Consider the following 21,725-nt stretch of genomic DNA (forward strand, 5'->3'; position numbering starts at 1 on the left):
ATCTCAGCTGGGATTCTGTCTATAATGAAGTCCAATGGAAATTTGTGATTGACCCCAAACTTGTGACCGGTAGTGTATGTATATGTACTTTATTAATATACTGCAATTTCAGTTCATCATATTGCATTGTACAATATGCTGTTAAAAATATGTACCTTCCACAGACACCAGATGAGAGCAGCCAGGATCATCAGACCCAAAACTAAACTGACAACGATGATGAAGACTTTTACTGTTGTTGAGGGTTTCTGGGTAAAAAGAGCTTCCACCACTACCTGTAAACGTACCACATTTAGAATACAGGATTTTTGGTGACCTTTAGAATATGTATACACAGTATTAATACTTACTTGTAATTAACAATTAACAATGCAACTCCTTTAAGGCAATGAGGGTGCAGCTATGCCAGCTGGTTTTAGTTTTTTTATACAGATATAGAAACACATTTCCAGGTTGAACACACAGATAAGCTCGGTCGAGATGTGGTCTAGTTTGACTCTACAGTGTTGTTTGCTTGAGGTTGTGACCGAGGTGTTTTACCTGAGCTACAGGTTGTTCGGAGATGAGGATGGTATGAGGACTTTCTCTGGGATTTGACATCATTGCTGTGCTCTCCAACTTCATGACACCAAGACGACCCTAAGACACGTAGACAAACATCAGGTGTTTGCATCAGAAGCCCGAGAGAGTACAAGCACAACTTTTTCAACATTGTCCAGTTGTTAATGCAGCGTTTAATGTATATAAAACAATGCAAGATATAACCACTTTCTGTATAGATTGATAAATGCACTTCATTGATGCCTTAATTTATCCTTTTTACCGTAATGCCCCTTTGTGGTGTTAGATGACGTTGGCCAGCAATGGATTGGCCACTTCCATTAATCTTTGTGTCTTTGAATTTTTTTATTACAAGATCATATTTGTACGTTTTAGAGTTTGTTTTAATTGAACAGAAACGCAACACTTCCTGCAGCTTTCCTTACAATTAAAATAACTGATTGTATTTTCCTCTGTGGATCAGTTTTACATTGTTCCCGCGCAATATGTGTAGTGAAAGCAGCATGTTAGCAGTGCAGAAACCTTGATCCTCTTTCTGTGTCTAACAGATGCGTTTAAGCACAGTGCTGAATGTAGGTCACCTGCCTTTTGGCAGCAGTCAGTTACAAACGAGCTGATTCAGTCTGAGTAAAAACAGTCATCTGTGTGTGTGTGTGTGTGTGTGTGTGTGTGTGTGTGTGTGTTTTACCGGAGCTTGCAGTAGTACAGCAGGATTCAGTCTGATCTCCAGTTGGATGAAGGCATCTCTCCCTGCCTCCAGGTTACCGAGACGACACTCCAACCACTCACACAGCTCATCACTACGTCCACAAAACTGCGTGCACACACAGAGAAAGACGGAAGTTAATACACTGTAGGTCAGTGTGTATTTGGGGTGGCGGAGTGATTGACTCCAGGTCAAGCATTTCAATTTCTCAGCCACAAATTTATTCCCATGCTAAATCCCACTAAATGCTTTGGGTAAGCATTGCATATGCAATTCTGAAAAGATTAACTTTTGACTGTGTGTGTGTGTGTGTTTGTTTAACTATATTTATGGGGTCCAAAAACTGTGAGTTCAGTATTCTTGTGGGGTCCAGACAGCTTTGTGGGACCAAAATGCTGGACCCCACAAATTTAAAGGGCTGTTTGAGGGTTAAGACTTGGTTTTCGGATTTTGGTTAGAATTAGGTTATGGTAATGGTAAGGGTTAAGGTTAGGCATTAAGTTGTGATGGTAAAGGTTAGGGTAAGGGTCTAGGGAATGCATTATGTCCGTAACGGGTCCCCACAAAGATAGAGCCACAAACCTGTGTATCTGTGTGATTGGGGGTGGGGGGGTGCGTGTGTGTGTACCATTCTGCGGGTGGAAGTGGAGGAGAAGAAGAGGATGAGATTTTGGATGAATGAAGCTTCAGGGACATCACAGTCCTCGATGACTGAAACAGTTGTGTCAGAGATCGAACACATACCCTGAGACGACTGCAGAGACAGAAAATTAATGTTTTTTATATTGAATAGACACTTTTTTTACCATGACTATGACAACTACTGTTACCACAACTACTACAGTACTTCTACTGCTATTTCTAATACTACTTCAACCACCATGGCTACTTTTACCAAATCAGCTGTCAACCCCAATGGCTGAGTGTTCTGAAAGTTGGCGTTTAATGTCCAACCAGATTCTGGGTCTTGTTTGACTATTTTTTGATCAGATAGTTCCTTATCTATTTACATTTATTCTTGTATTAAACTATTGTATTAAGAATTAGTTATTGTACAGTTGCTTATGTTTACAGAACATTTAACATCTAAAAACTTGGCTTTTTTTGTAAAAAAGAAAAAAAGGTTCTCAGTTGAAAGCAGGTACTGAATGTCCGGTCCTCTAAATGCCATTAGATGCTGCTCCAAAAAAATCTGGCTGCTTCCAAGTGGTGAAATCCCCAAGTCAATAGATACTTCAGATCTCAGTGGATCATTTCTGTTCTTCTAATGTGGGTATAAGTAGAAATTTTAGGGATCATTGTTAAATTAAGACAATAATAAAGGTCAATAAGATGAATTCAGGCTATTTTCAGTCTATCACACTCAGCCATGGCTTTTGCTGGTTGCTTGTCCCACTTCAAATCCACCCAAAGCTTCAGCCCACTTTACCCAAATTACATATCCCTGGCTCTAGTAACTGACAAAGATTGCAGCAGCTGGTAAATTAAACACCAGCAATTAACATGTGTCTTCAAAAACTTGAGGAACTGCCTGCTCTACTTATACTTCCGTTTCTACGGCATGTGTTACTGCTGTTGCTAGCACTGAACGTACCTGCCAGTCAACCACCTGCAGCAGTCTGTGTCGGTAAGGTGTAAGGATCTTAGGTAGGCTGATGTCTACCACAGTATCTAGAGACCTGCTCGGACCAGAGTTTAACACCTGCAGACACACAAAACAACAAGTATACCCCGAAGAGATAAATAAAAGTGAAAAGTAACTACAACTGTAAGACAAATGTAGTGAAGTATAAGTCTAAAGTAGGATTACATGCCTACTAGTAAGCAAGGACAATAGTTTTCCATGGTCAATTTTATTGTGGTTTTATAATACCTTGTATGTGTAGTTGAATCTTTCAGCGTAGCAGTCTACTGGAGTATTGTCTTCATCTCCAAACACAAATGAGGTGGGAGTCACAAAACTGGAAGACACACAGACAGACAGACAGACAGACAGACAGGCATCAGTGGCTGGTGACTATTTAGTTGAATGGGGCAACAGGCTCTGAGGGCTTCTGCTTACAAACTCACAGTGTTGTCAAATATTTTATCTGCAGCATCTCCAGCTGCAAGAGGAACACATGTGCAACATAACACACCTTTACTCAAATATTACTTCAGTTTTTTTTTTTTTTTACTTGAATTGCATTTTATAATCAATTGAAATTGAATTTATTCAATTTCTGTTTTATTTATTTTACTTTGCCCTATATTTTCTCACATCACTGGAATTGATTTCACGAAACACTTTGTAACTGGGTCATTAAAAGGTATGTATGAACAATATATTATTAATTTTGAAAGTGAGTAGTAGTAACATATGCTGACTCACCCGTGGATGTTGACGTTGACTCCATATTTGAGAGGAAGGAGGAGACTGATGGAGTTGTCATGGAGATACTCCTCCTTCTCATAGTTATCACTGAAGAGAAAACAGATTTCATACATTAAATACATATTGATACATCTATTACGATACTTTATTTTTTACAAAGTATACTTTATTATACTTCTATAGTTAGTTGGAATTGTTTCTTTATTTACTTCTGGAGATGAAAGGCGGGCGTGTGTTCTTACCTGCTGGTGTTGACGTGAATGATGATGTCACCAGGTGTGCTGTTCTGGTTGACATCCAATAGAAAGTTGATATTCAACTACAAGAAACGAGAAATGTGTCAGTGTGTGATTTCAAATGGGGTTACTGAATGACAGCTTCAGGAGGATCAACATGATTTCTACTATTTACATTTCCCTCCTTTTCTGTAGACTGCAATCTAGTGTTTTTATTCCTTTATAATCCAATTTTTTTTTACTGTGGTCATGTGAAACTATACGATTTTACATGTTGAGTGAAATTCCATCTTACAACTGCTGCTCCTGCTGTTTCTGGGGGGAACTCAGATGTTTCAACAGTTTATTTCACAACATTTACTGACAACCAACTGAGACGACAGAAATATAGAAAATACATGCTGACGAGACTAAACTGTAGGAAATAAAAAAAACTGACACAGAATCTGACCTTTTACTTCTGGACTACAAGCTACAAGACTTGGCTGAGGAGCAATATTAGCCAACTTGTTTTGCTAATATGTAATTCTTGCACGTTCGCACACTAATCCAAGATGTCAACCATGATAAACATTAACTGCTTAAAACATAATGTACAAAGCAGTGCTAAGTGCATAGCTGGGAACGGTCAGTGTGTGATCAGCTGAAATTTACTGTACCTGGGAATGGGCTGCGATGAGAAGGCTGGTGACGCTGCAGTCAACACCTGCCGTTGTGCTGTTGACTTCCTGTGTGACATCACAACTGACCACGTTGTTCTGCTGTACACACAGAACACACAGACAGTTTATGTATTTTGTTTATTGAGTTATTTGTGTTGTTAAAGTTATAATCCATTAGCTTTTCATGAAAGCAAACCATATTTAGGATACTATTTATGGTTGGATTTTTTAGCAATAGCAACAACGCATTAACATTCTATGATTTACTTCCTATATAGTAGATTTTAACTGACTCTTTTACTGTGTTCTGCTGTTGTGTCCAAAACTAATGTAGCATTAATCAGCTCAAGCTGAGCATAATAATGCAATAATAATGCATATTGACATGTTGACATGACAATGACATGTTTCTGACAAAGCAACTGCTCAGAGAGTGTTTGCTGAAGTTTATACTACACTTGCTGTTACCACCAGTAAGCTAAGATAAGAGATAAAATACACTTTATTACCCCCCCGCTGGGAAGATTTCTGTGTTACAGCAGCTCAAAAGAAAAAATGAACGCACATCAGAATAATACAAATACACATTAAGTGGACATAGGCAAAATAATATATACATTAAGTATAAGAAATAGAAAAAAATAGTATTAGTTATAAAAATATTAGTAATATATCATCCTAATAATCATCCTTCTATAAATAGACATATATATATATATATACACACACAGATATATGTACAGATGTACAGATGAGTATGCACAGTTGGAGGTGACACAGAGTAATAAATAACAAAGCGTAGTGCATAATAATGTCCAGTGATGGCTCATATTGCAGACAGCTAGCAGTGCTACATTATGATGTTGTATGAAAGAGTCTGACTACTGCAGGAAAGGATCTGCGGAAGCGCTCTTTCTGTCCCCAAAATCAACCAAGATTGAAATCTTGAGGATTATAACTTTAAAATTATCAAGCAAACATTTCCTCAAACTGCCTAATTAGCATGGCGTAAACTTACATTCAGCAGTACTTTAATGTAGTGGATGTTGTTTGGGAAACGCAGCGTTAGTCGCGGCAGGAATGCATCATCTCCAGAATTCAGTATGGATGTTTTTAACATGATGGCCTGTCCAGATCCAAGAGCAAAGTACTGCTGCTGACTGATGACAAACAACAACAACATAAACAACAACTTGAGGTACCAGTCAGAACCAACATCAAGATCCACCAGCTAACTAATTACAAAGTCATTTTTATTGCAGTGTATAAGAGTTAAGCATAAACTTTGTGTCTGCAAACAATGTACACTGTGAGATTTATAGATCTTTTCATTTTATATTGTTTGTAGAATTTCAGGTTTGCAGCAACATTTTTTAGATTTTTAATCAACTCATCGGTAATTTTAAGTATTGACATTAGGGAATAGGTTTACATTTTGAAATACGCTAATTTGCTTTCTTGAAAAGAAGAACGACACCGCTCTAATGTCTCTCTTGTCTCTCGTGTCTGTACATTAAATATGTAGCTGCAGTCAGGAGACGATTAGCTTAGCTTATCACAATGACTACAAAAAGCGTGAAACAGTTAGCCGGGCTCTGTCCATAGTTTAATGAATATATTGTCAAGCATCTCTACAGCTCACTAATTAACACATTATATACCATTTGTTTAATCTGTCTTCTCCCTGCTTCCAGCCTGACCCCAGTTCTATACTCAGACATGAGATCTAATCAATCTTCTCACCAAGAAAAGCAAATGAACATAAATTTCTTTTAAATGACACAAAAACCTAACAAATAACTACCACCTGTGTGATTCAGCCAAAACCAACATCAAAGCACTGCTGCTGACTAATGTCCTACATTAATCCTTCTAAATGAGAGAGCAGCTTATTAGCATTATGTGGTATAGGGTTGCACGATTAGGGCCAAAATGATAATCACAATTATTTTGATAAAAATTGTGATCATGATTAATAATATAAACATTGCCGCGGATGCGAGGACATTAGGTGCACCGGTGCGACCTAGAGAAAAAATATTACTCGCTCCCTAGAGCCCGGTGAGCTAACAGACACTAACTATCACTGGTCACTGCTGTTGTCTGAAAAACAACACAGACGCTACAAAATGTTGCGTTTACTATTAAACTGGTAAACCTTGAGACCGTAGTGTAACTGACTGATATATGTTGAATTTTCCTCACGTTACTCTGTCCTCTGTGACTGTCTACAGCTAGAAACTAAGCTGCGCTGTGCAGGGCACAACTCTGACTGGCCCATGATCAGACAGTGGTTTACGGAGCGGTAGATTGGCTTTGCAAAAAAAAACGGAGCGTTCTATGAAATGGCGAAATTTTAAATTATCACGCAAATTTGATCCTGAGAAGCCAAAAATGGTATTATGATTAAAATTTGAATAATTGTGCAGCCCTCATGTGTTAGCTTCTTTGAGGGAATATCCTCCTGACTAAGTGTCCTGGACTAATAAAATACAATACAGCTGTTGTTTTAATCCGTAATACTCAGCTGATTTAGTCTGAGTAAAAACAGTCATCTGTGTGTGTGTGTGTGTGTGTGTGTGTGTGTTTGGTTCTTACTCTGGCAGCTCTAGTTGAGCTGACAGCTGCATGTTGGTTGAACAATTCAACAGTGAACAAGAGCGAACAAACCATGTCTGAAAGAGAAAAAGAAGAAGGGCGTTTATCAACTTCAATAAAAAAAAAGTCATCATTTTCTTTATTGGTGGCTTTACGAACAACTCATGTGACCTATGTACCCAGCCTTAAAAGTCCCATGGCATGAAAGTTTCACTTTATTAGGTTTTTTAACATTAATGAGTTCCCCCAGCCTGCCTATGGTCCCCAGTGGCTGGAAATGCAATAGGTGTAAACCGAGCCATGGGTATCCTGCTCTGCCTTTCAGAAAAGTGGTCATAAGGAGCAAGGTTACTGCCCCTTTCTCTGCTTTGCCTTCCTAGAGAATTTGGCCCATCCAAGGTCAAGGCCACCCTCCCTTATCCTCCTCAATAGCTACAGACACAGAAATGGCACAGACTAAGCTCATTTGGGACTGGCTCTAGTGGCTGTGCTTCTGCACCAAGGCTGAATTTCGTAAAAGAGACTTCAGATACAGTATTAGGGGACCACTAAGGTCTATGTAAAAGCGTCCAAAAAGCACCATGTCATGGGACCTTCAAACATGATGAATAATATCCCGATGAATAACTCCAGCTGTAAATTCCTTCATGTTAACCCTTCCTGCTCTGAGTCAGTGGGACATAGCGTGGACACAGGATGAGCTGACTGATGTTGGTTAATGGGCTGCAGCTGTAAACACATCTGGATTAGCAGGAAGTCATTTTCAGTGTTTGTGTGGTGTAGCTGACATCAGATTAGCTGTTTCCTGCCCTTTAACACAGATCCGTTTGGTGATGGACAGACAGATGTTGGACACTGAAATTGGTACAGCAAGAAACTGATTTGTTAGTTATCATTATAGCTTGTAGGTCTTTGAAAAAGTAATTTTGTCTGGTAATCAGTATAGAGTTGTTAAAATAGTAAATGGCAAGAAACGAATGCCAATTAGTTGCAAACTGTTTTTGCCAATAATAAACTACCCCCAGACACTGCCTCTCGTCCAATAATTAGTAGGCTAATAGCTGCTTTTGATGGACGCCAGTGGCAGCACAAATATTGTGGATACCTAATGTTTTAACTCAGTATTTCACTATAAATTAAAGAGTCATTAATCGGTTACAAGTCAGTAGTTGTAACTCAAGCTGGTAACTGGCTGGTGTAAGTACTAGCCTGTACCTGGTTGGTCTTAACACTAGCTAGTAACTGGCTGGTGTTAGCCCTAGCCTGTACCTGGTTGGTGTTAGCACAAGCTGGTAATTGGTTGGTGTTAGCACTAGCCTGTACCTGGTTGGTGTTACCACTAGCGTGTACCTGGTTGGTGTTAGCACTGGCTGGTAACTGGTTGGTGTTAGCACTAGCTGGTAACTGGTTGGTGTTGGCACTAGCCTGTACCTGGTTGGTGACAGTGTTCTGGTGTCCTTTGCTCTGCTGCAGAATGGGTTTTAATGGAGGAAAGGTTTTGGAAGAGGCTTTGTGGGTGTTTGTTTCTCTGTGACTATAGGAAACCTCAAACTTGACAGGGGTAAAAATGTCCCTCACTTCTTTCTGTAGAAAGAAGAAACAGAGGAGGAATACACATCATTAGCAACACAACAGCTAATCCATTATAGTATATGTATATATATGTATATATTATCTTTGTTATGCCTATATTAAACCTATTTATTTCGGTTTTTGCACTTGCATAGGTGTGTGTTACCCTTTGGTAAGCCACATGTGTTGCACAAGTGACCCGGCCAAGACGTGCTCTCACACGCCCACTCGTGCTATTGGATGACCCGTTACCGTGGAAATAGAAACGATGAGGAAAGGATGGTTTATGGAGGAGGTCTGAGGTCAAATTATATTGAAGCTCTGAAAAGGAGAGAAGAACATTATTAAATATCAGAAGGTAAGTCGTACACATTGACTGTATATTAATATTAACGGTCTATGGTTGTACACTCCTTTACAATATTGATCTTTTGCTAAACCCCTTCCCCAAACAATGACTGACCGATCATAACATAGCAAGTAAGTAAGAACATTTCTCTACTAAATTTCTCTACATTTCTACTAAAAAAACTTTTATTAAAATATAAAGCTTGTAAGGTGTAGCAACAGTATCTAAGGGGGCTGGACTAGCAGATTGGACATAAAGTTGTATATACTGGTCAGTTGGGTTTACAGTACCTATAGCTCCTTTGAACTGCCTTGACCTAACACTGAAGCACACGGTAACATTTAAGCAGACAGTTGGAGTCTTGTGTTCTCGGCACAGTGTCTGCAGCTGGTCAATCTGCTGGGGCAGAGCCAGAGACGCCTTCACCTGAATCACCGGACGGGTCCTACAGCACACAGGAGAGAAATTATTACAGCATGCTGACTGGACGGAAATACAATCATATGATTCCCTGTTAGCAATTTTCATATTAGGATTGTATTTTATTGTTTCCAATCAGGAATATGCTTCTACAAAAATGTATTGTTCAAAGCAAAGATTTTCTGACCACAATATGTTGTGTCCTACTTGCCCGGCAATATATGTATTATTTCCTTCCAAATCAGCAAAAATAAGGAAGCTTTGTTCCTGTACACCTGTTTGAAAGAAGACAGAACTACAACTGGAATATTTTTGTTTGAACCGAAAGCTTCCGTGTGGTTTTACCTGAGAACCACGGCCATGTCCGAGAGGAATGCACCAACCGCCACATCTGCAGAGACCGAGAGGGTTTAACCTGGATTTAGTTGTACAACGTGGAAGATGTTGTGAAAAAGGAAACAAATTTGACTGTCCAGGTTACCCTGGTAGCCGTTGTCATCGATGTCAATGCCAGAGCTTAGCGACTGGCCAAACATCCTGAGGTCACGACCCAGGGTGGACCCAGTAATCCTCTGAAAACACACACACACATCATGTTGGATGTCACAGAACAGATCAAGTGTATTCAAAATTCATCTTGGGATTTAACAAAGTCACATTAAATGTAGTATGAATATTCCTTATACATGAAATTCAAGTTAGAGGATGGTCTAATAAGGCACCACATTGCCACCATAATGTGAATTGAGATGCCAGCGGAGTAGTAAAGTCTCAAATACCACTAGCATTAAAAAGGTGCTAGTGGTACAAAAAATATGCGTTAATTTTTTATTAATTGAGAGTTAATCTGGACAATCGTGATTAATTGCGGTAAAAAATTATAATCAATTGACAGCCCTAATTTATATATTATATCATATCATATCATTATTATTTGTACCTGAGATGGAGTTTGTGAGATGCCCTCCTCTCTGCCGTTGTAAATGTAGACAGCTCCTTTTAGGTCATCTTCCTGTGGGGCACCAACCGCCACATCTACACACAAACACGCACACACACACACACACACACACAAGCACACAGACAAACATGTTTTTTATTACTGTATTAGTGAGGACTCTTAGTGTCTCCATTCACTAACACGATCAGCAAAACATTAACTTTAAACTTACAAATCAATCTCCTACCATACGGTCCGCCATTATTTTGTGTTGCTTCAGAGACTTGAATTAATCTTCTGGGAGGTCAAGTATACTATACAATATGTATATTTATAAAGGGTGTCGTGTGTGTATGTGTTGGAAAGGCCCTGCTAGAAAATGTTTATCAAGATGAAAGTATCCAGGATTAGTACATAAAAATGAGAAAACACCAGCATGGTCCTTTAATATTTAACCTGAGTCATTTGAAGATGTGAGGTTCTAAAAGGCAAAGACAGAGCAACAGTACTAAAGCACACACACACACACACACACACACACACACACACACACACACACACACACACACACACACACACACACACACACACACACACACACACACACACACACACACACACACACACAGCCTTTTATCTTGCTGTTGCAGATTAGAAGGCAGGTTCAGTTACAGAGCAGAAACAGTTTGTCATTACAGTTTTATTGAACTAAATAACATATTCTGCCCCTCCCACACATGGACACACAGATGGTGGGGGTCTGTGTGTGTGAATGTGAGGGCGTTGTGTTAAAAGTAAGTGATAGTTATCAGGAAGTGGCAGTTATTGTTAGTGGTGGGTGGTTTGGGACCTCTTTGTAAAAAAAACTATAAAATACACACTATATGTGTTTTTGGTCATTCAGTGCAGTAAAAGTCATTGAAGATTTGAGTAGTGTAAGCAGTATTGATGGGTAATTTGTGATGTATCAAATATGGGTGGAAAGCTAAGGAGCTGCTCTTAAACCTCCCTAATTACCACTTTTGAGGTGCCCTTAAGCAAGAAACCCCAGCTGCTTCAGTTGAACTACTCAGTGGACAAATAAAGATAGTAGTACTTCTACTACTTAAGCCGCAGTACTATGAGTAGCTTTGAATGTGATGTAATATAGAAGCTTCAGAGTAGTAAAAACAGTAGAGCGTACAGTAGCAATATGACTATTTGCAGTGGTATTAGCAGCAATAATAATAGCAGTAGAATTAGTAGTAACAACAGAAAGAATTGTATATCCAGTAGGTATTAGTAGTATTAAAAGAACTTACCAGGGTAACCATCGTCGTCCAGGTCTCCCAGGTTGGCGATGGTCTCTCCAAACCGGGCAGCATAGGCGTCGCTGCCAGTTAATTGAAACCCCGCCTCCAACAGCTTTGCCTGAGACGGTGTCAGTTTGTAAAGTTGAGGAAGCAGACGACAAATGTATGTGTCAACAGGTCTTTTTGACAGAAGTTTGAAATTGACATGTTGTATGGAACAGCAGTGTATTGGAACAACTGATCCAAATGTTGGCCATGTTGTCTCTACAGCCCAATCCCAGATCAATATTCATTGTTTCTTGCCTGTGTGTGTGCATGTGCGTGTGTGTGTGTGTGTGTGTGTGTGTGTGTGTGCGTGTGTGTGTGCTCACCTGCCCCTGGTTGATGTACACATGGACTCTTCCCTCCTCCCTAGTAATGCCTGTTGCCATGGGAGCACCCACCAACAGATCTGACAAACCATCAGCGTTCAGATCCACCGCACACACACTGGACCCAAAGTAAGATCCCAGCTACACAACAAAGACACACAAGTTAAGTGCTGAGAATTCCATTGTTTAGAATGGAGATGCTACTGCTAAGTGGCTCTTACCTCTTTTCCAGACACTTCAGAGACAACCCGCAGCATGTTGTTGTCTACTACAAAGATGAAGACCTGCACAGCACAAAGACACGCACTAACTTCAACCATCGAAACTACATAACACAACACACAGTATCAACTAAAAACATCTCAACTTCTATCACAACTCTTCCCAACACCATCAATAAGAAGTGACAATGAGGTTAACTGTCTTGATGTTGCATACCCAAACAAACATTAGACTTTCAGTGCAGTAAACAGTAAACAGACCGACAGACACACAAACAGACAGACGGACAGACAGTAAGACAGACAGACAGACAAATGGCTACAAATGTAGGTCTTACCTTGCCCTTCTTGTTGTATTGTGGAGCTCCACCCAAGACCTCCACAGTATCAGGACTCAAAAAGTGACCGGCTCCTACAGCGTAACCTGAACGAGAGGAAGACTCAGTGTCATATATTCAGACTTTTCGAGTGGTGGAAAGTAACCCATAAAATCTAAAGATTAAACCCCTGAAACCCCTGGATGGTGGCCTTTAACAAACGTGAGCGCACAATAATAACCGAATCATCTGCATTTTGTTATGAAAGATTTGACTACTATTATAAGTACATCAGACTGAAAATGTCAAACTAAGATTTGAAAAACCACTGTGACCGAGATAGGGTTAGAGTATGATATTCAGTGGTTATGGCATGCATGCGTATGTGTGTGTGTGTGTGAGAGAGAGAGAAAGTTGCAAACACAGCTTCTAAATCCGAATCAGAAAAAGATTTATTGCAAGTGCGTTTTTTACACATACAAGGAATTTGTTTTGGTGTGTATGTCACGCATTTTTGTGTCAAGTATAATAATATAAACAACATAAGTATAAATATATATACACAGTAAGTACTAAAAATTTAGAATTAATCAATTTATATATATTATATAATATATAAATAGTACATATAAATATGTATATGTACTGTATATACATATTAATATATTAACATATATTATATAACAATGTGTGAATATACTGTAGATATACAGTATATATACAGTATTTATATACTGTAAATATATACCTCCTCAGCTAATCAGTCTAATTATTATCATCAATCTTTGTTTTTTCTAACACATTTAGATGTTTTTCCATCTTTGTGTCTTTTCTGACATGTTTTCAGAGTCTAGAAACCACTTCATCTGAAGAACATCACACCTTTTACCTCAGCTTCCTGTTTGTAATGTTAAGCACAAATTACCAAAAGTTGAGTTAGTTTTTCTGCAACATACCCATGTCCAATAGTAATGTAATCCTGGTGTACTGCAGGGTTTCTGCAGGTTTAAGACTTTTTAAGACTTTTTGAATATCACATGGAATGCATTGTAATACATGTTTCAAGATCACAGTGGCCCAAGTATTAAAGTTTAAGAAAATATACCTATATAAGAAACTACCAGTGGGGTGGATATGACCTAAAATTATTTATTTTTATATTCAATTTTTTCAGTACTTTCAAGCATTATAATAATAATTTCTAATGACACTAAATAGCCTTTTTGTCTTTAGCAGGTAGACTTTACATTTTTTAGGATCCATTCAGACCTGCAGATATCCTGTACATTCCCTGTTTGTACATGTGAACATAATCAGGACAAAGAGTCAGAGCGGATAGTGGCACTGTTCCAGCAGTGAGGTGGGATGAAAGGAAACATCCCAACAGCAGCTGTATCTAAAATTAATCTCCATAAAGACAGACCTTAAACTGAAACAGAGATAAGTAACAAGTGCACTGAAAGGAAAACTGTCTCGTCACTCATGTCATTCAACTCTTTAAGCTGCAACATTACTGATCCCTGATGTTGTTTTTTGATAGGGATGGCAATAATATGTAGATCCAAGCCATAAGCAACCAAAGCAAGATGAAGCAACATTCAAGTCACGCTAGTGTTTTTTCACAGCACATGGCATTGTGAAAGCTGTTGACCTTGATGATATCTTCATTTAGGCAGCTCCCTGTGGGTGCTTCTTTTTGAATTATTCAAAATCAAACGGATTATGACATTTGCATTCTAACCTACAACTCTGTTGTGTTCTTTCTAGATAATTTCAGGTTTGCGGTGCATGTTTGAAGAGGTTTCAGTCTACACAGGCAGGTTTTTGAAGAGGTTTCAGTCTACACAGGCAGGACTTTATCAGAGTAGCTGGTACTTTTGTTTGTCTGTAAGCATGCTGTGTCCATAATGGTGTAATGGTGTAAACGGTGTTTGTGACCACATATCCCCTGGGGAAAATCAAATCTAGAGTTTAAGCCACAGTACTGCTGTGGCATTTTGACTGTGCTCAATGCCCAGTATATAATCACTGTAGTTATGTGCCTGACTATGAAGGTTATAGACAAAAAGGGCCCTATGTTATACCTGGCACAGTGGGGTGCAAAGGCTGACGCAAGTGTCTTTGCTATTTTTAGACCGTCCCGCGTCCACATCGTTTAAATAGCAAATGTGGATTTGAACACACCCTAAATGCACTTGCTTCACGCCGTGCGTTAGAGCGTTAACATAGGGACATAGACTAAAAAGCCGGTGTAGACAGCTATATTGAATTTTTTTTTTTCAATTTTCTCACGTAATTTCATGCAGCCAATCAAAACAATACTAATGTATTGTGTAAGTTTTGGGGCAAAACCTGTGGTTGTGGATCAAGATTCAGCATTCATCTGCTATATTACATCTAGTTTTAGTACTTCCAGTATGTAATGTATACTTCTCCTGTATGTTTGAACTTACAGGTAACTGTGTTTACTGCTTGGCAGGAACATTAGTATCATTAGAAGCATGTACAGTATATTTTTTGCCTAGGCTGGGGTTGTGTTTCAATAACAGTAGTAGTAACTGTATCTGGCAGTACCTGTAGGGTTAGGGTTAGGAACAGGTGTGTTAGTTACCTAGGTAGCTTCCGAAGCCAACGGCTCCAGCATCGTCATCCAGATACACTGACATCCCTCCACTGGACGCGTTAAAGACCAGAACTGAACCCGTCCAATAAGACGTCCCTGGAGCCCCCATGATGATCAGATCCTGAGAAAGACACAGGTGTGATACAATGTAAACTACTACATCTCTAGTAAAGCTGATATACACATGGTCCATACAGTATCTCTAAATATCACTAAATTAGGATTTCTGTATCATTTGCTGCTTTAAAATGGAAGTTTTGGCAGTCTTTGTTGTCATTTCTGAAATAGTAAAAATGAATTTCTACATTTCAAAAGAATGAGGAATAAGAAAAGAGCAGATGGCTTACAGGTTTTAAAAACATCATGTAAGTGTAAATGTAAGTTATACATAAGACCGCAGTGTTGGATCAAATTTAGTCTGCTGGTGAAAATAGCGAAAACAGGATTTTAATGAAGCTTAATTACCTCTGTCAGGAAGTTGGAAATACCGGCCTGACATGACCCATAATCCTCACCGAACTTCCTCTGGTGGTCTTCAATATACAGACAGAGACAGACATGTTGAGAGGTAACGGTAAACACTCAAATAAAAGACCCCAATATTTACCTTTTGAAGCTGTGTACACAGGTGTGTACACATACACACTCACACAAGATAGACGTGACGTCCAGAAAAATTCAAAAATGTGAACTTTTGTGTGTGTGTGTACCTTTGTAACATGGGATGATGGGATGAGGGTTTCCCAGATCGTTGGCGTAGCGATAACAGACTCCATTAGGCAGCTTGTGGTTCTGACCGTCTTTATTTGAGTAGTAGACGTTCTTCCAGCGGTGAGCGCATGCCTGTAAACACACACACACACACACACAAACGACATGTGACATAAACTCATTAGGGACAATAACACAATCACAAGTTTGCAGCAGAGTTGTTATTCTCATGACACATGTCACTGACAGAGGCAGTTAGTGTGTGTATGTGTGTGTGTGCGTGTTTGTGTGTGTTGAACATTATCAACCCCCCCCCCCCCCCCCCCCCCATCTAACACAGTGAGGAGACAGCTGCTGATGTGAATAGTTTAACCATAAATCATGACGTGGCCCTTGGGCCATGATAATTGTGAGAGACACAAAAGTATTTAAAGTACAGTGCATAAACAAGGAAACTTATACAGTTGAATATGAATATCAGTAAGATCAGTAATTTAGGGTGTGCATTTATGACAATGTAGCATATAATTATAAATGTTCTCACTTCTCTCACAGGCTTCTTCCTTAAGACTTGACAAACTTACTCTGTTGGCCAATGGCTGCTTATTTTAACTTTTGTTTTAGTTTAGGGAAATAGAAATTATACTGATACTGCATTTATAAGGCAAATGTTCTTTTTTTTTTAATATGACAGTAAGCCTATTTTTTACACCTTTGTATCAAGCCTCTGTGTGTTTGACTGACATTTGGTCAATGTTGCTGGGAGACTTTCATGATGCATTAGTGACTGAAGCGCAGCACAACCTTGTATAGCCTACACAAATTGATACAAGCTGTTTTTGGTTTTTGAACAACATGTGTTGGTCTTATAGCCACTCAAACGCTTAACTTTTGTACCTTGATGAAGAAGTGTGCTTCAACATTTTTGAGACACAACAAGCAGATATGAACAGTTGGACACAAAAATGTATCAAATTAATACATAATTAAAACAAACACCAATATACTGATTTCTTCTCTGTCACCCTGATATGTTGATACATTTCATGGGAGGTGCAGGTGTGCGTAGGGTGGGTGGGTGTGTGAGAGAAATAAAATGTTTGTGTTACCAGGATGTGCCCTCCGTTGTCTCCAGGTTGTCTGGACAGACTGACTCCCAGCCACTGGTGATCACTCTCCGCATCGCACGTCTTTCCACAGTTCTGCACGTCTGCACACACACAAAAAACACAAAACACACAATACACAACACACACATACAGACACACACACATACACATACACACACACACACACACACACACACATACACATAATTCAACGGTTTCACACATGCAGTCTTTACTTAATTACAGATGACCAGCTGATCAATTACATGATAGACATCTGAGTTTGATGTGTTTAATCATACTCAAATCGACAGGAGCTCTGTGACCCAAAATAAAACTGGGGGTTTGTTGTGTGGATGTATTACTTCATACTGAAACATCAAGTGCGGTCCGACTAATAAATCTATGAATTTGCTTTGTAGAGCAATGTTTAATATATTTGACTTCATCTTTTACTCTATCTTGCTCATTTTGTGTGTTGCACGTTTGGTGTGAGGAATAGGTTATTAGTATTTCAAATGCTGGAGATGACACTTAACAACAAACACACACACACACACACACACACACAGAAACACACCAGCACGCATGGGGTGGCAGTGTTGGGACTCAGCAGTGATGCTGCAGCGATAAATAGCTCCTGGAGATCTAACCAATGGACTGAAGGATGAGTTTGCTACTGGGGCTCCAACCACCAACCTGAGAGACAGACAGAGAGACAGTTAGACAAGATCTGTCTTTGTGTCTGTTCAGTGTCTGAATGGCATCTGTGTGTGAACCATCAAAGAGCTTCTCTCATTGACAAAAACAGGCTAATTAGCATGCACCCACAAACACACACAGACACAGTCCTACTGTGAGGATTGCAGCTCATAGAGCATCACTATGATAATTAAATGAATTTAAATCTACTGATCTCTGGCAGATAAACAAAGGGTCAATAGTAGACCAACAGACCTTCATTTGCAGGTTAATCGAAGACCAACAAGCTGATCAACAGAGGATCAATAAATAACCAAATGTTGATAGACAAATGATCAATAAAAGATCAAAATAGACTGAAAGTGCATAGAGAAAAAGATCATTAGTAGATCACTAGCAGATCAATAATATTAACAGACAATCAAAGGATAAATAAAAGATCAAAAAAGGTTCAAGTGTAGATCAATACCAGCTGTGAGCTCCATGCCGATGCAGCAGGACTGAGTATCCAAACATGGAAGAGGGGGGGCCACTAAATTCCAGAGCGTGTTCCTGATCCAGACTGTATCCCACTGCAGGATGAACCAGGACCATGACCTGAACCAGGACCAAGACCAGGCTGCAGCACGCAGACCCACCGCCCGCTGAGGGTTGCATAATGGAGGACTGACTGCAGGGACACCAGAGAGACACAAAATAATCGATGCACACAAGATCAGAACACACTTGTAATTTTTGCACCTCCATCTTTAAAAACATACTTCGCCATTCATTCTGTTCCAACTCACAGAACTTTATTTAAAATTCCAGTGGTGCTCTTAAAGTTCCCAAAGATGCCAAAATATCTTAGCCAGTAGATGGTTACTTAGCTTAGCATAACGAATGAAAGCAGGAAGAAACCACTAGCAAACCATCTAGCACCTCTAAAGCCCACTTAATAACATGTTGTTTAATTCATTTAAAAATAAAAGGAATGTGTAAAATCAACAAATCACCATTTTACCAGATGGAACAGTAATTTCCAGCAGTCTCCAGTGGTTGCCAACAACTGTTCCTGGCCAAGTAAAATTGAGCCCAATAGTGTTTCCAGGAAGTGGAAATACTGTTTATATTATGCTGAAAATACTGTTCATATTATGCTGACAATACTGTTCATATTATGCATAAGGACTGAAACAGTCGATGGCTAGTGAGCTGCTACCGCTGAAGTCTAAGATTGTTTATGTTCAGTCTTGTACCTAGCCTTTTTTCGGTTTTCAAAATGTTTTTCTTTTTTAATTAAAAAAAAATCTAATGTTTTATAGTCATGATTCATCTGATAGCTGGGTTGTGTTTTTTATACAGATTAAACCAACAAGATATAACGTGTTATTACGGAGCATTAGAAGTAGGCAGGCAGATTTTGATCCAAAAGAGCTAACCATTGCCCTGAATCCACTTTTCATGCTAAGCTAAGCTATTTAACGACATCCATTGATAAACATTTTCTCATCTGTGAACAATAGTACAACTTGTAGCATTTTAACAGTTCTGTACAATAAAACAAGTTATTTAATAAAATAAGTAGTCTAAATCAAATGTATTCTGATTATCTCAGACTTAAATTTTGACATAAAATCAGACGGTATCAGTTGGAGGAACGAACTTGGTTGGCCAAGTTCCCCCAAACTTCTTGGTCTGGTCCTGTCAACTGAACTCTTAACAATATGGCCTAATTAAAGTTTGATATATATGGGGGCATTTTTTCACCACTGGAAGAAAGCAGAGCTACAACGTAACAATTAGCCTATGTTTATTATTTCTCTTTATTTATTAAAAACAGCTCATTTACAGATTCTTCATTTAACATCAATCAAATCAAATAAACTTGATTTATATAGCCTTATACACAACAGTTGTTCCACAGTGCTATGCAGAACACAAATAGGAAAACAAAAACAAAAGAAGGAAACAAACACAATAGAAGGTAAGCAAAACAGTTTTCTGACCTGAGCTGGTTGACTTTAACTTTGAACGGTTAGAAGCTAATGAGAAGGAGTGTTTTAAGATGACTCTTAAAGATCTTCATGGGGGAGAATCTAATTGCAGTTTTGGGGCGGCCCTGTCACCATTCCAAACTTAGGTGCTAACTCTCTTCAAAATGTCAAGTAAGACCACTAAAAGTCTACAAACTTGTTTTTCAGTCTGACCGACACTGAATCATTCAGGAGACAGAATATCGGTGAAGAAGCAGAACATTTTTGTTTTTATGACTGAAAACTTTCCTTCATCACTCTGTCAGTCAGTCAAATTTGTGTGACTAATGTATTAATTGTTTTGCTCTAACCAACGGCGAGTTTACTGTACCGCTATCCCGGGTCAGACAGCAGATATCCCGGGTCAGACTATAGGTCCAGTGGGCACCTGGCAGATGTTGAATCAGTACCGGAGTGTGTTTTTAAAAAAGTCCGCGTTAGGTCCTCCTCGTTCTCGGTGTGACTCGCTCGTGGGGAAACCTCCTGTTGCTTCTCAAGTTAGTCTTGTACGTAAAAGGAGAGGAGGCAGCACACGAGGCTTCCAGATTGTGTGACAGACGCAAAACGTGAAAGAAACTAAAGAGAAACATTAAGTTACATCTGACTTAAACTGAGAACTGAGTGCGCGTAGACCCTCCCTCCTCTTCCGTTTGTGTGTGTGTGTGTGTGTGTGTGTGCGCACGTGTTTGTGTGTGTGCGTGTGCGTGTGCGTGTATGTGTTCGTACGTGCGTGTGTGCACGCGCGTGTAACGGTGTTTCCTCTCCACCCCCGCAACGTCTACCAAAACTAAGCGCGCGAGGTTGTGCACGCGGCTGGGTGTTTTCGGGGTGTTTCCTCTTCAGTTTTCATTGTCAGTGTATATGGACTCAATGTGGTTTTAATCAGATGTTACTGTCTGGAAGCTAAAACACACAAACAGCCTACTCATATTTACAGCTTTAGATCCAACAAACAACATAAATAGCTAATAGTACCTCTGTACTTTGTTACTTTATACTCCACTATATCCCAGAGGGAAATATGATATGTTACCCCACCATATTTATTTACTAACTTTGGTTGCTTTGCTAGTTCAGATGAATAACACAGTAATATATAAATACATTGTAACATATTTGGTTATGATAAGACATTATTGATCCCTCTGGAGTTTACCTGGAAGCTACCTAGCAGTAGCCTATGTAAGAGCAGCCCAACCTTTACCAGCTGCAATGTTAAAGTGATATAGGCCTACACATGATCTCATTAATAACATACTAAAATAAGAAAGTAAAAAAAAAAGTAAAAAAAGTACATTAATTACTTCAAAAAAGTAACACCAGAAAATTAATAACATCACTAATAATTATACATAATAAAATTTAATTAAAATAATATAGTACATGATGTAATAAACATAAATTAATATAGTATAGCCTTAAGATAATCCAAAAGGGTGTAATCCAGTAATATATCATTCTGAAATGCACCATTCAACATAAGTTTTACTGTTGGTATTTTAGGCTGTTTAGAGGTATACACTTTTGCACTTTTACATTTTTTTTATGTTACTGCAACATAGTATTTATTGATTGCTATTTTTTTAAACTCCCACTACAACTGCTGGACCATAAATAAAAAGAGGACCTGAGCTGACACATTTCTTTTAAACATTTGTTTTAACGGCATTTAAAGTTTTAGGTTAAGAGTACAATTCCAGTATTAGGAGAATAACCACAGTGTGACGTCACAGCTGTCATGTGGCCTGTGATCCTGCTCAGCTGTGACACTTCTAACAGCATAACGTATAATAAAGGCAGTGTTCAAACCAACATTAGCTTTGCCTGAAACAGTGGCGGTCTTGATGTGGAGGGCTGTGGCAAAAAATACAACTCATTCTATGTTTCCCTATAATAAGCATTCAAGAGTTTAACTAGGCATACGTAAATTCTCATCCTTTTGCATC

The 21,725-nt window shown here is 39.0% G+C and overlaps 1 protein-coding gene across 2 annotated transcripts in view; it reads right to left on the reverse strand.

Moving 5' to 3' along the window:
• Window positions 1-20,386, reverse strand: part of itga4 (integrin alpha 4) — a 21,492-nt gene extending 1,106 nt beyond the window's left edge. The window contains exons 1-28 of one of the 2 annotated variants that reach the window (XM_034884981.1): window positions 20,190-20,386; window positions 18,234-18,434; window positions 17,643-17,761; window positions 17,063-17,163; window positions 15,953-16,085; window positions 15,708-15,775; window positions 15,231-15,363; window positions 12,641-12,726; window positions 12,303-12,365; window positions 12,082-12,222; window positions 11,720-11,828; window positions 10,419-10,513; window positions 9,960-10,050; window positions 9,824-9,869; window positions 9,349-9,503; window positions 8,876-9,030; window positions 8,569-8,721; window positions 7,138-7,214; window positions 5,558-5,699; window positions 4,537-4,638; window positions 3,884-3,960; window positions 3,639-3,728; window positions 3,141-3,228; window positions 2,862-2,969; window positions 1,896-2,021; window positions 1,250-1,375; window positions 541-639; window positions 156-275 (exon numbers count right to left, since the gene is read on the reverse strand). In XM_034884981.1, coding sequence (XP_034740872.1) covers window positions 156-275; window positions 541-639; window positions 1,250-1,375; window positions 1,896-2,021; window positions 2,862-2,969; window positions 3,141-3,228; window positions 3,639-3,728; window positions 3,884-3,960; window positions 4,537-4,638; window positions 5,558-5,699; window positions 7,138-7,214; window positions 8,569-8,721; window positions 8,876-9,030; window positions 9,349-9,503; window positions 9,824-9,869; window positions 9,960-10,050; window positions 10,419-10,513; window positions 11,720-11,828; window positions 12,082-12,222; window positions 12,303-12,365; window positions 12,641-12,726; window positions 15,231-15,363; window positions 15,708-15,775; window positions 15,953-16,085; window positions 17,063-17,163; window positions 17,643-17,761; window positions 18,234-18,421 — 2,991 coding nt within the window. In that variant the 5' untranslated portion in view covers window positions 18,422-18,434; window positions 20,190-20,386. Of the gene's footprint in view, window positions 1-155; window positions 276-540; window positions 640-1,249; window positions 1,376-1,895; window positions 2,022-2,861; window positions 2,970-3,140; window positions 3,229-3,638; window positions 3,729-3,883; window positions 3,961-4,536; window positions 4,639-5,557; window positions 5,700-7,137; window positions 7,215-8,568; window positions 8,722-8,875; window positions 9,031-9,348; window positions 9,504-9,823; window positions 9,870-9,959; window positions 10,051-10,418; window positions 10,514-11,719; window positions 11,829-12,081; window positions 12,223-12,302; window positions 12,366-12,640; window positions 12,727-15,230; window positions 15,364-15,707; window positions 15,776-15,952; window positions 16,086-17,062; window positions 17,164-17,642; window positions 17,762-18,233; window positions 18,435-20,110 lie in introns of both variants that reach the window. The other variant, XM_034884980.1, reaches the window with a different exon arrangement.
• Between the last annotated feature and the right edge of the window lie 1,339 nt (window positions 20,387-21,725).

The sequence above is a fragment of the Etheostoma cragini genome, chromosome 11 (assembly GCF_013103735.1).
Source record: "Etheostoma cragini isolate CJK2018 chromosome 11, CSU_Ecrag_1.0, whole genome shotgun sequence".
NCBI lineage: Eukaryota > Metazoa > Chordata > Actinopteri > Perciformes > Percidae > Etheostoma > Etheostoma cragini.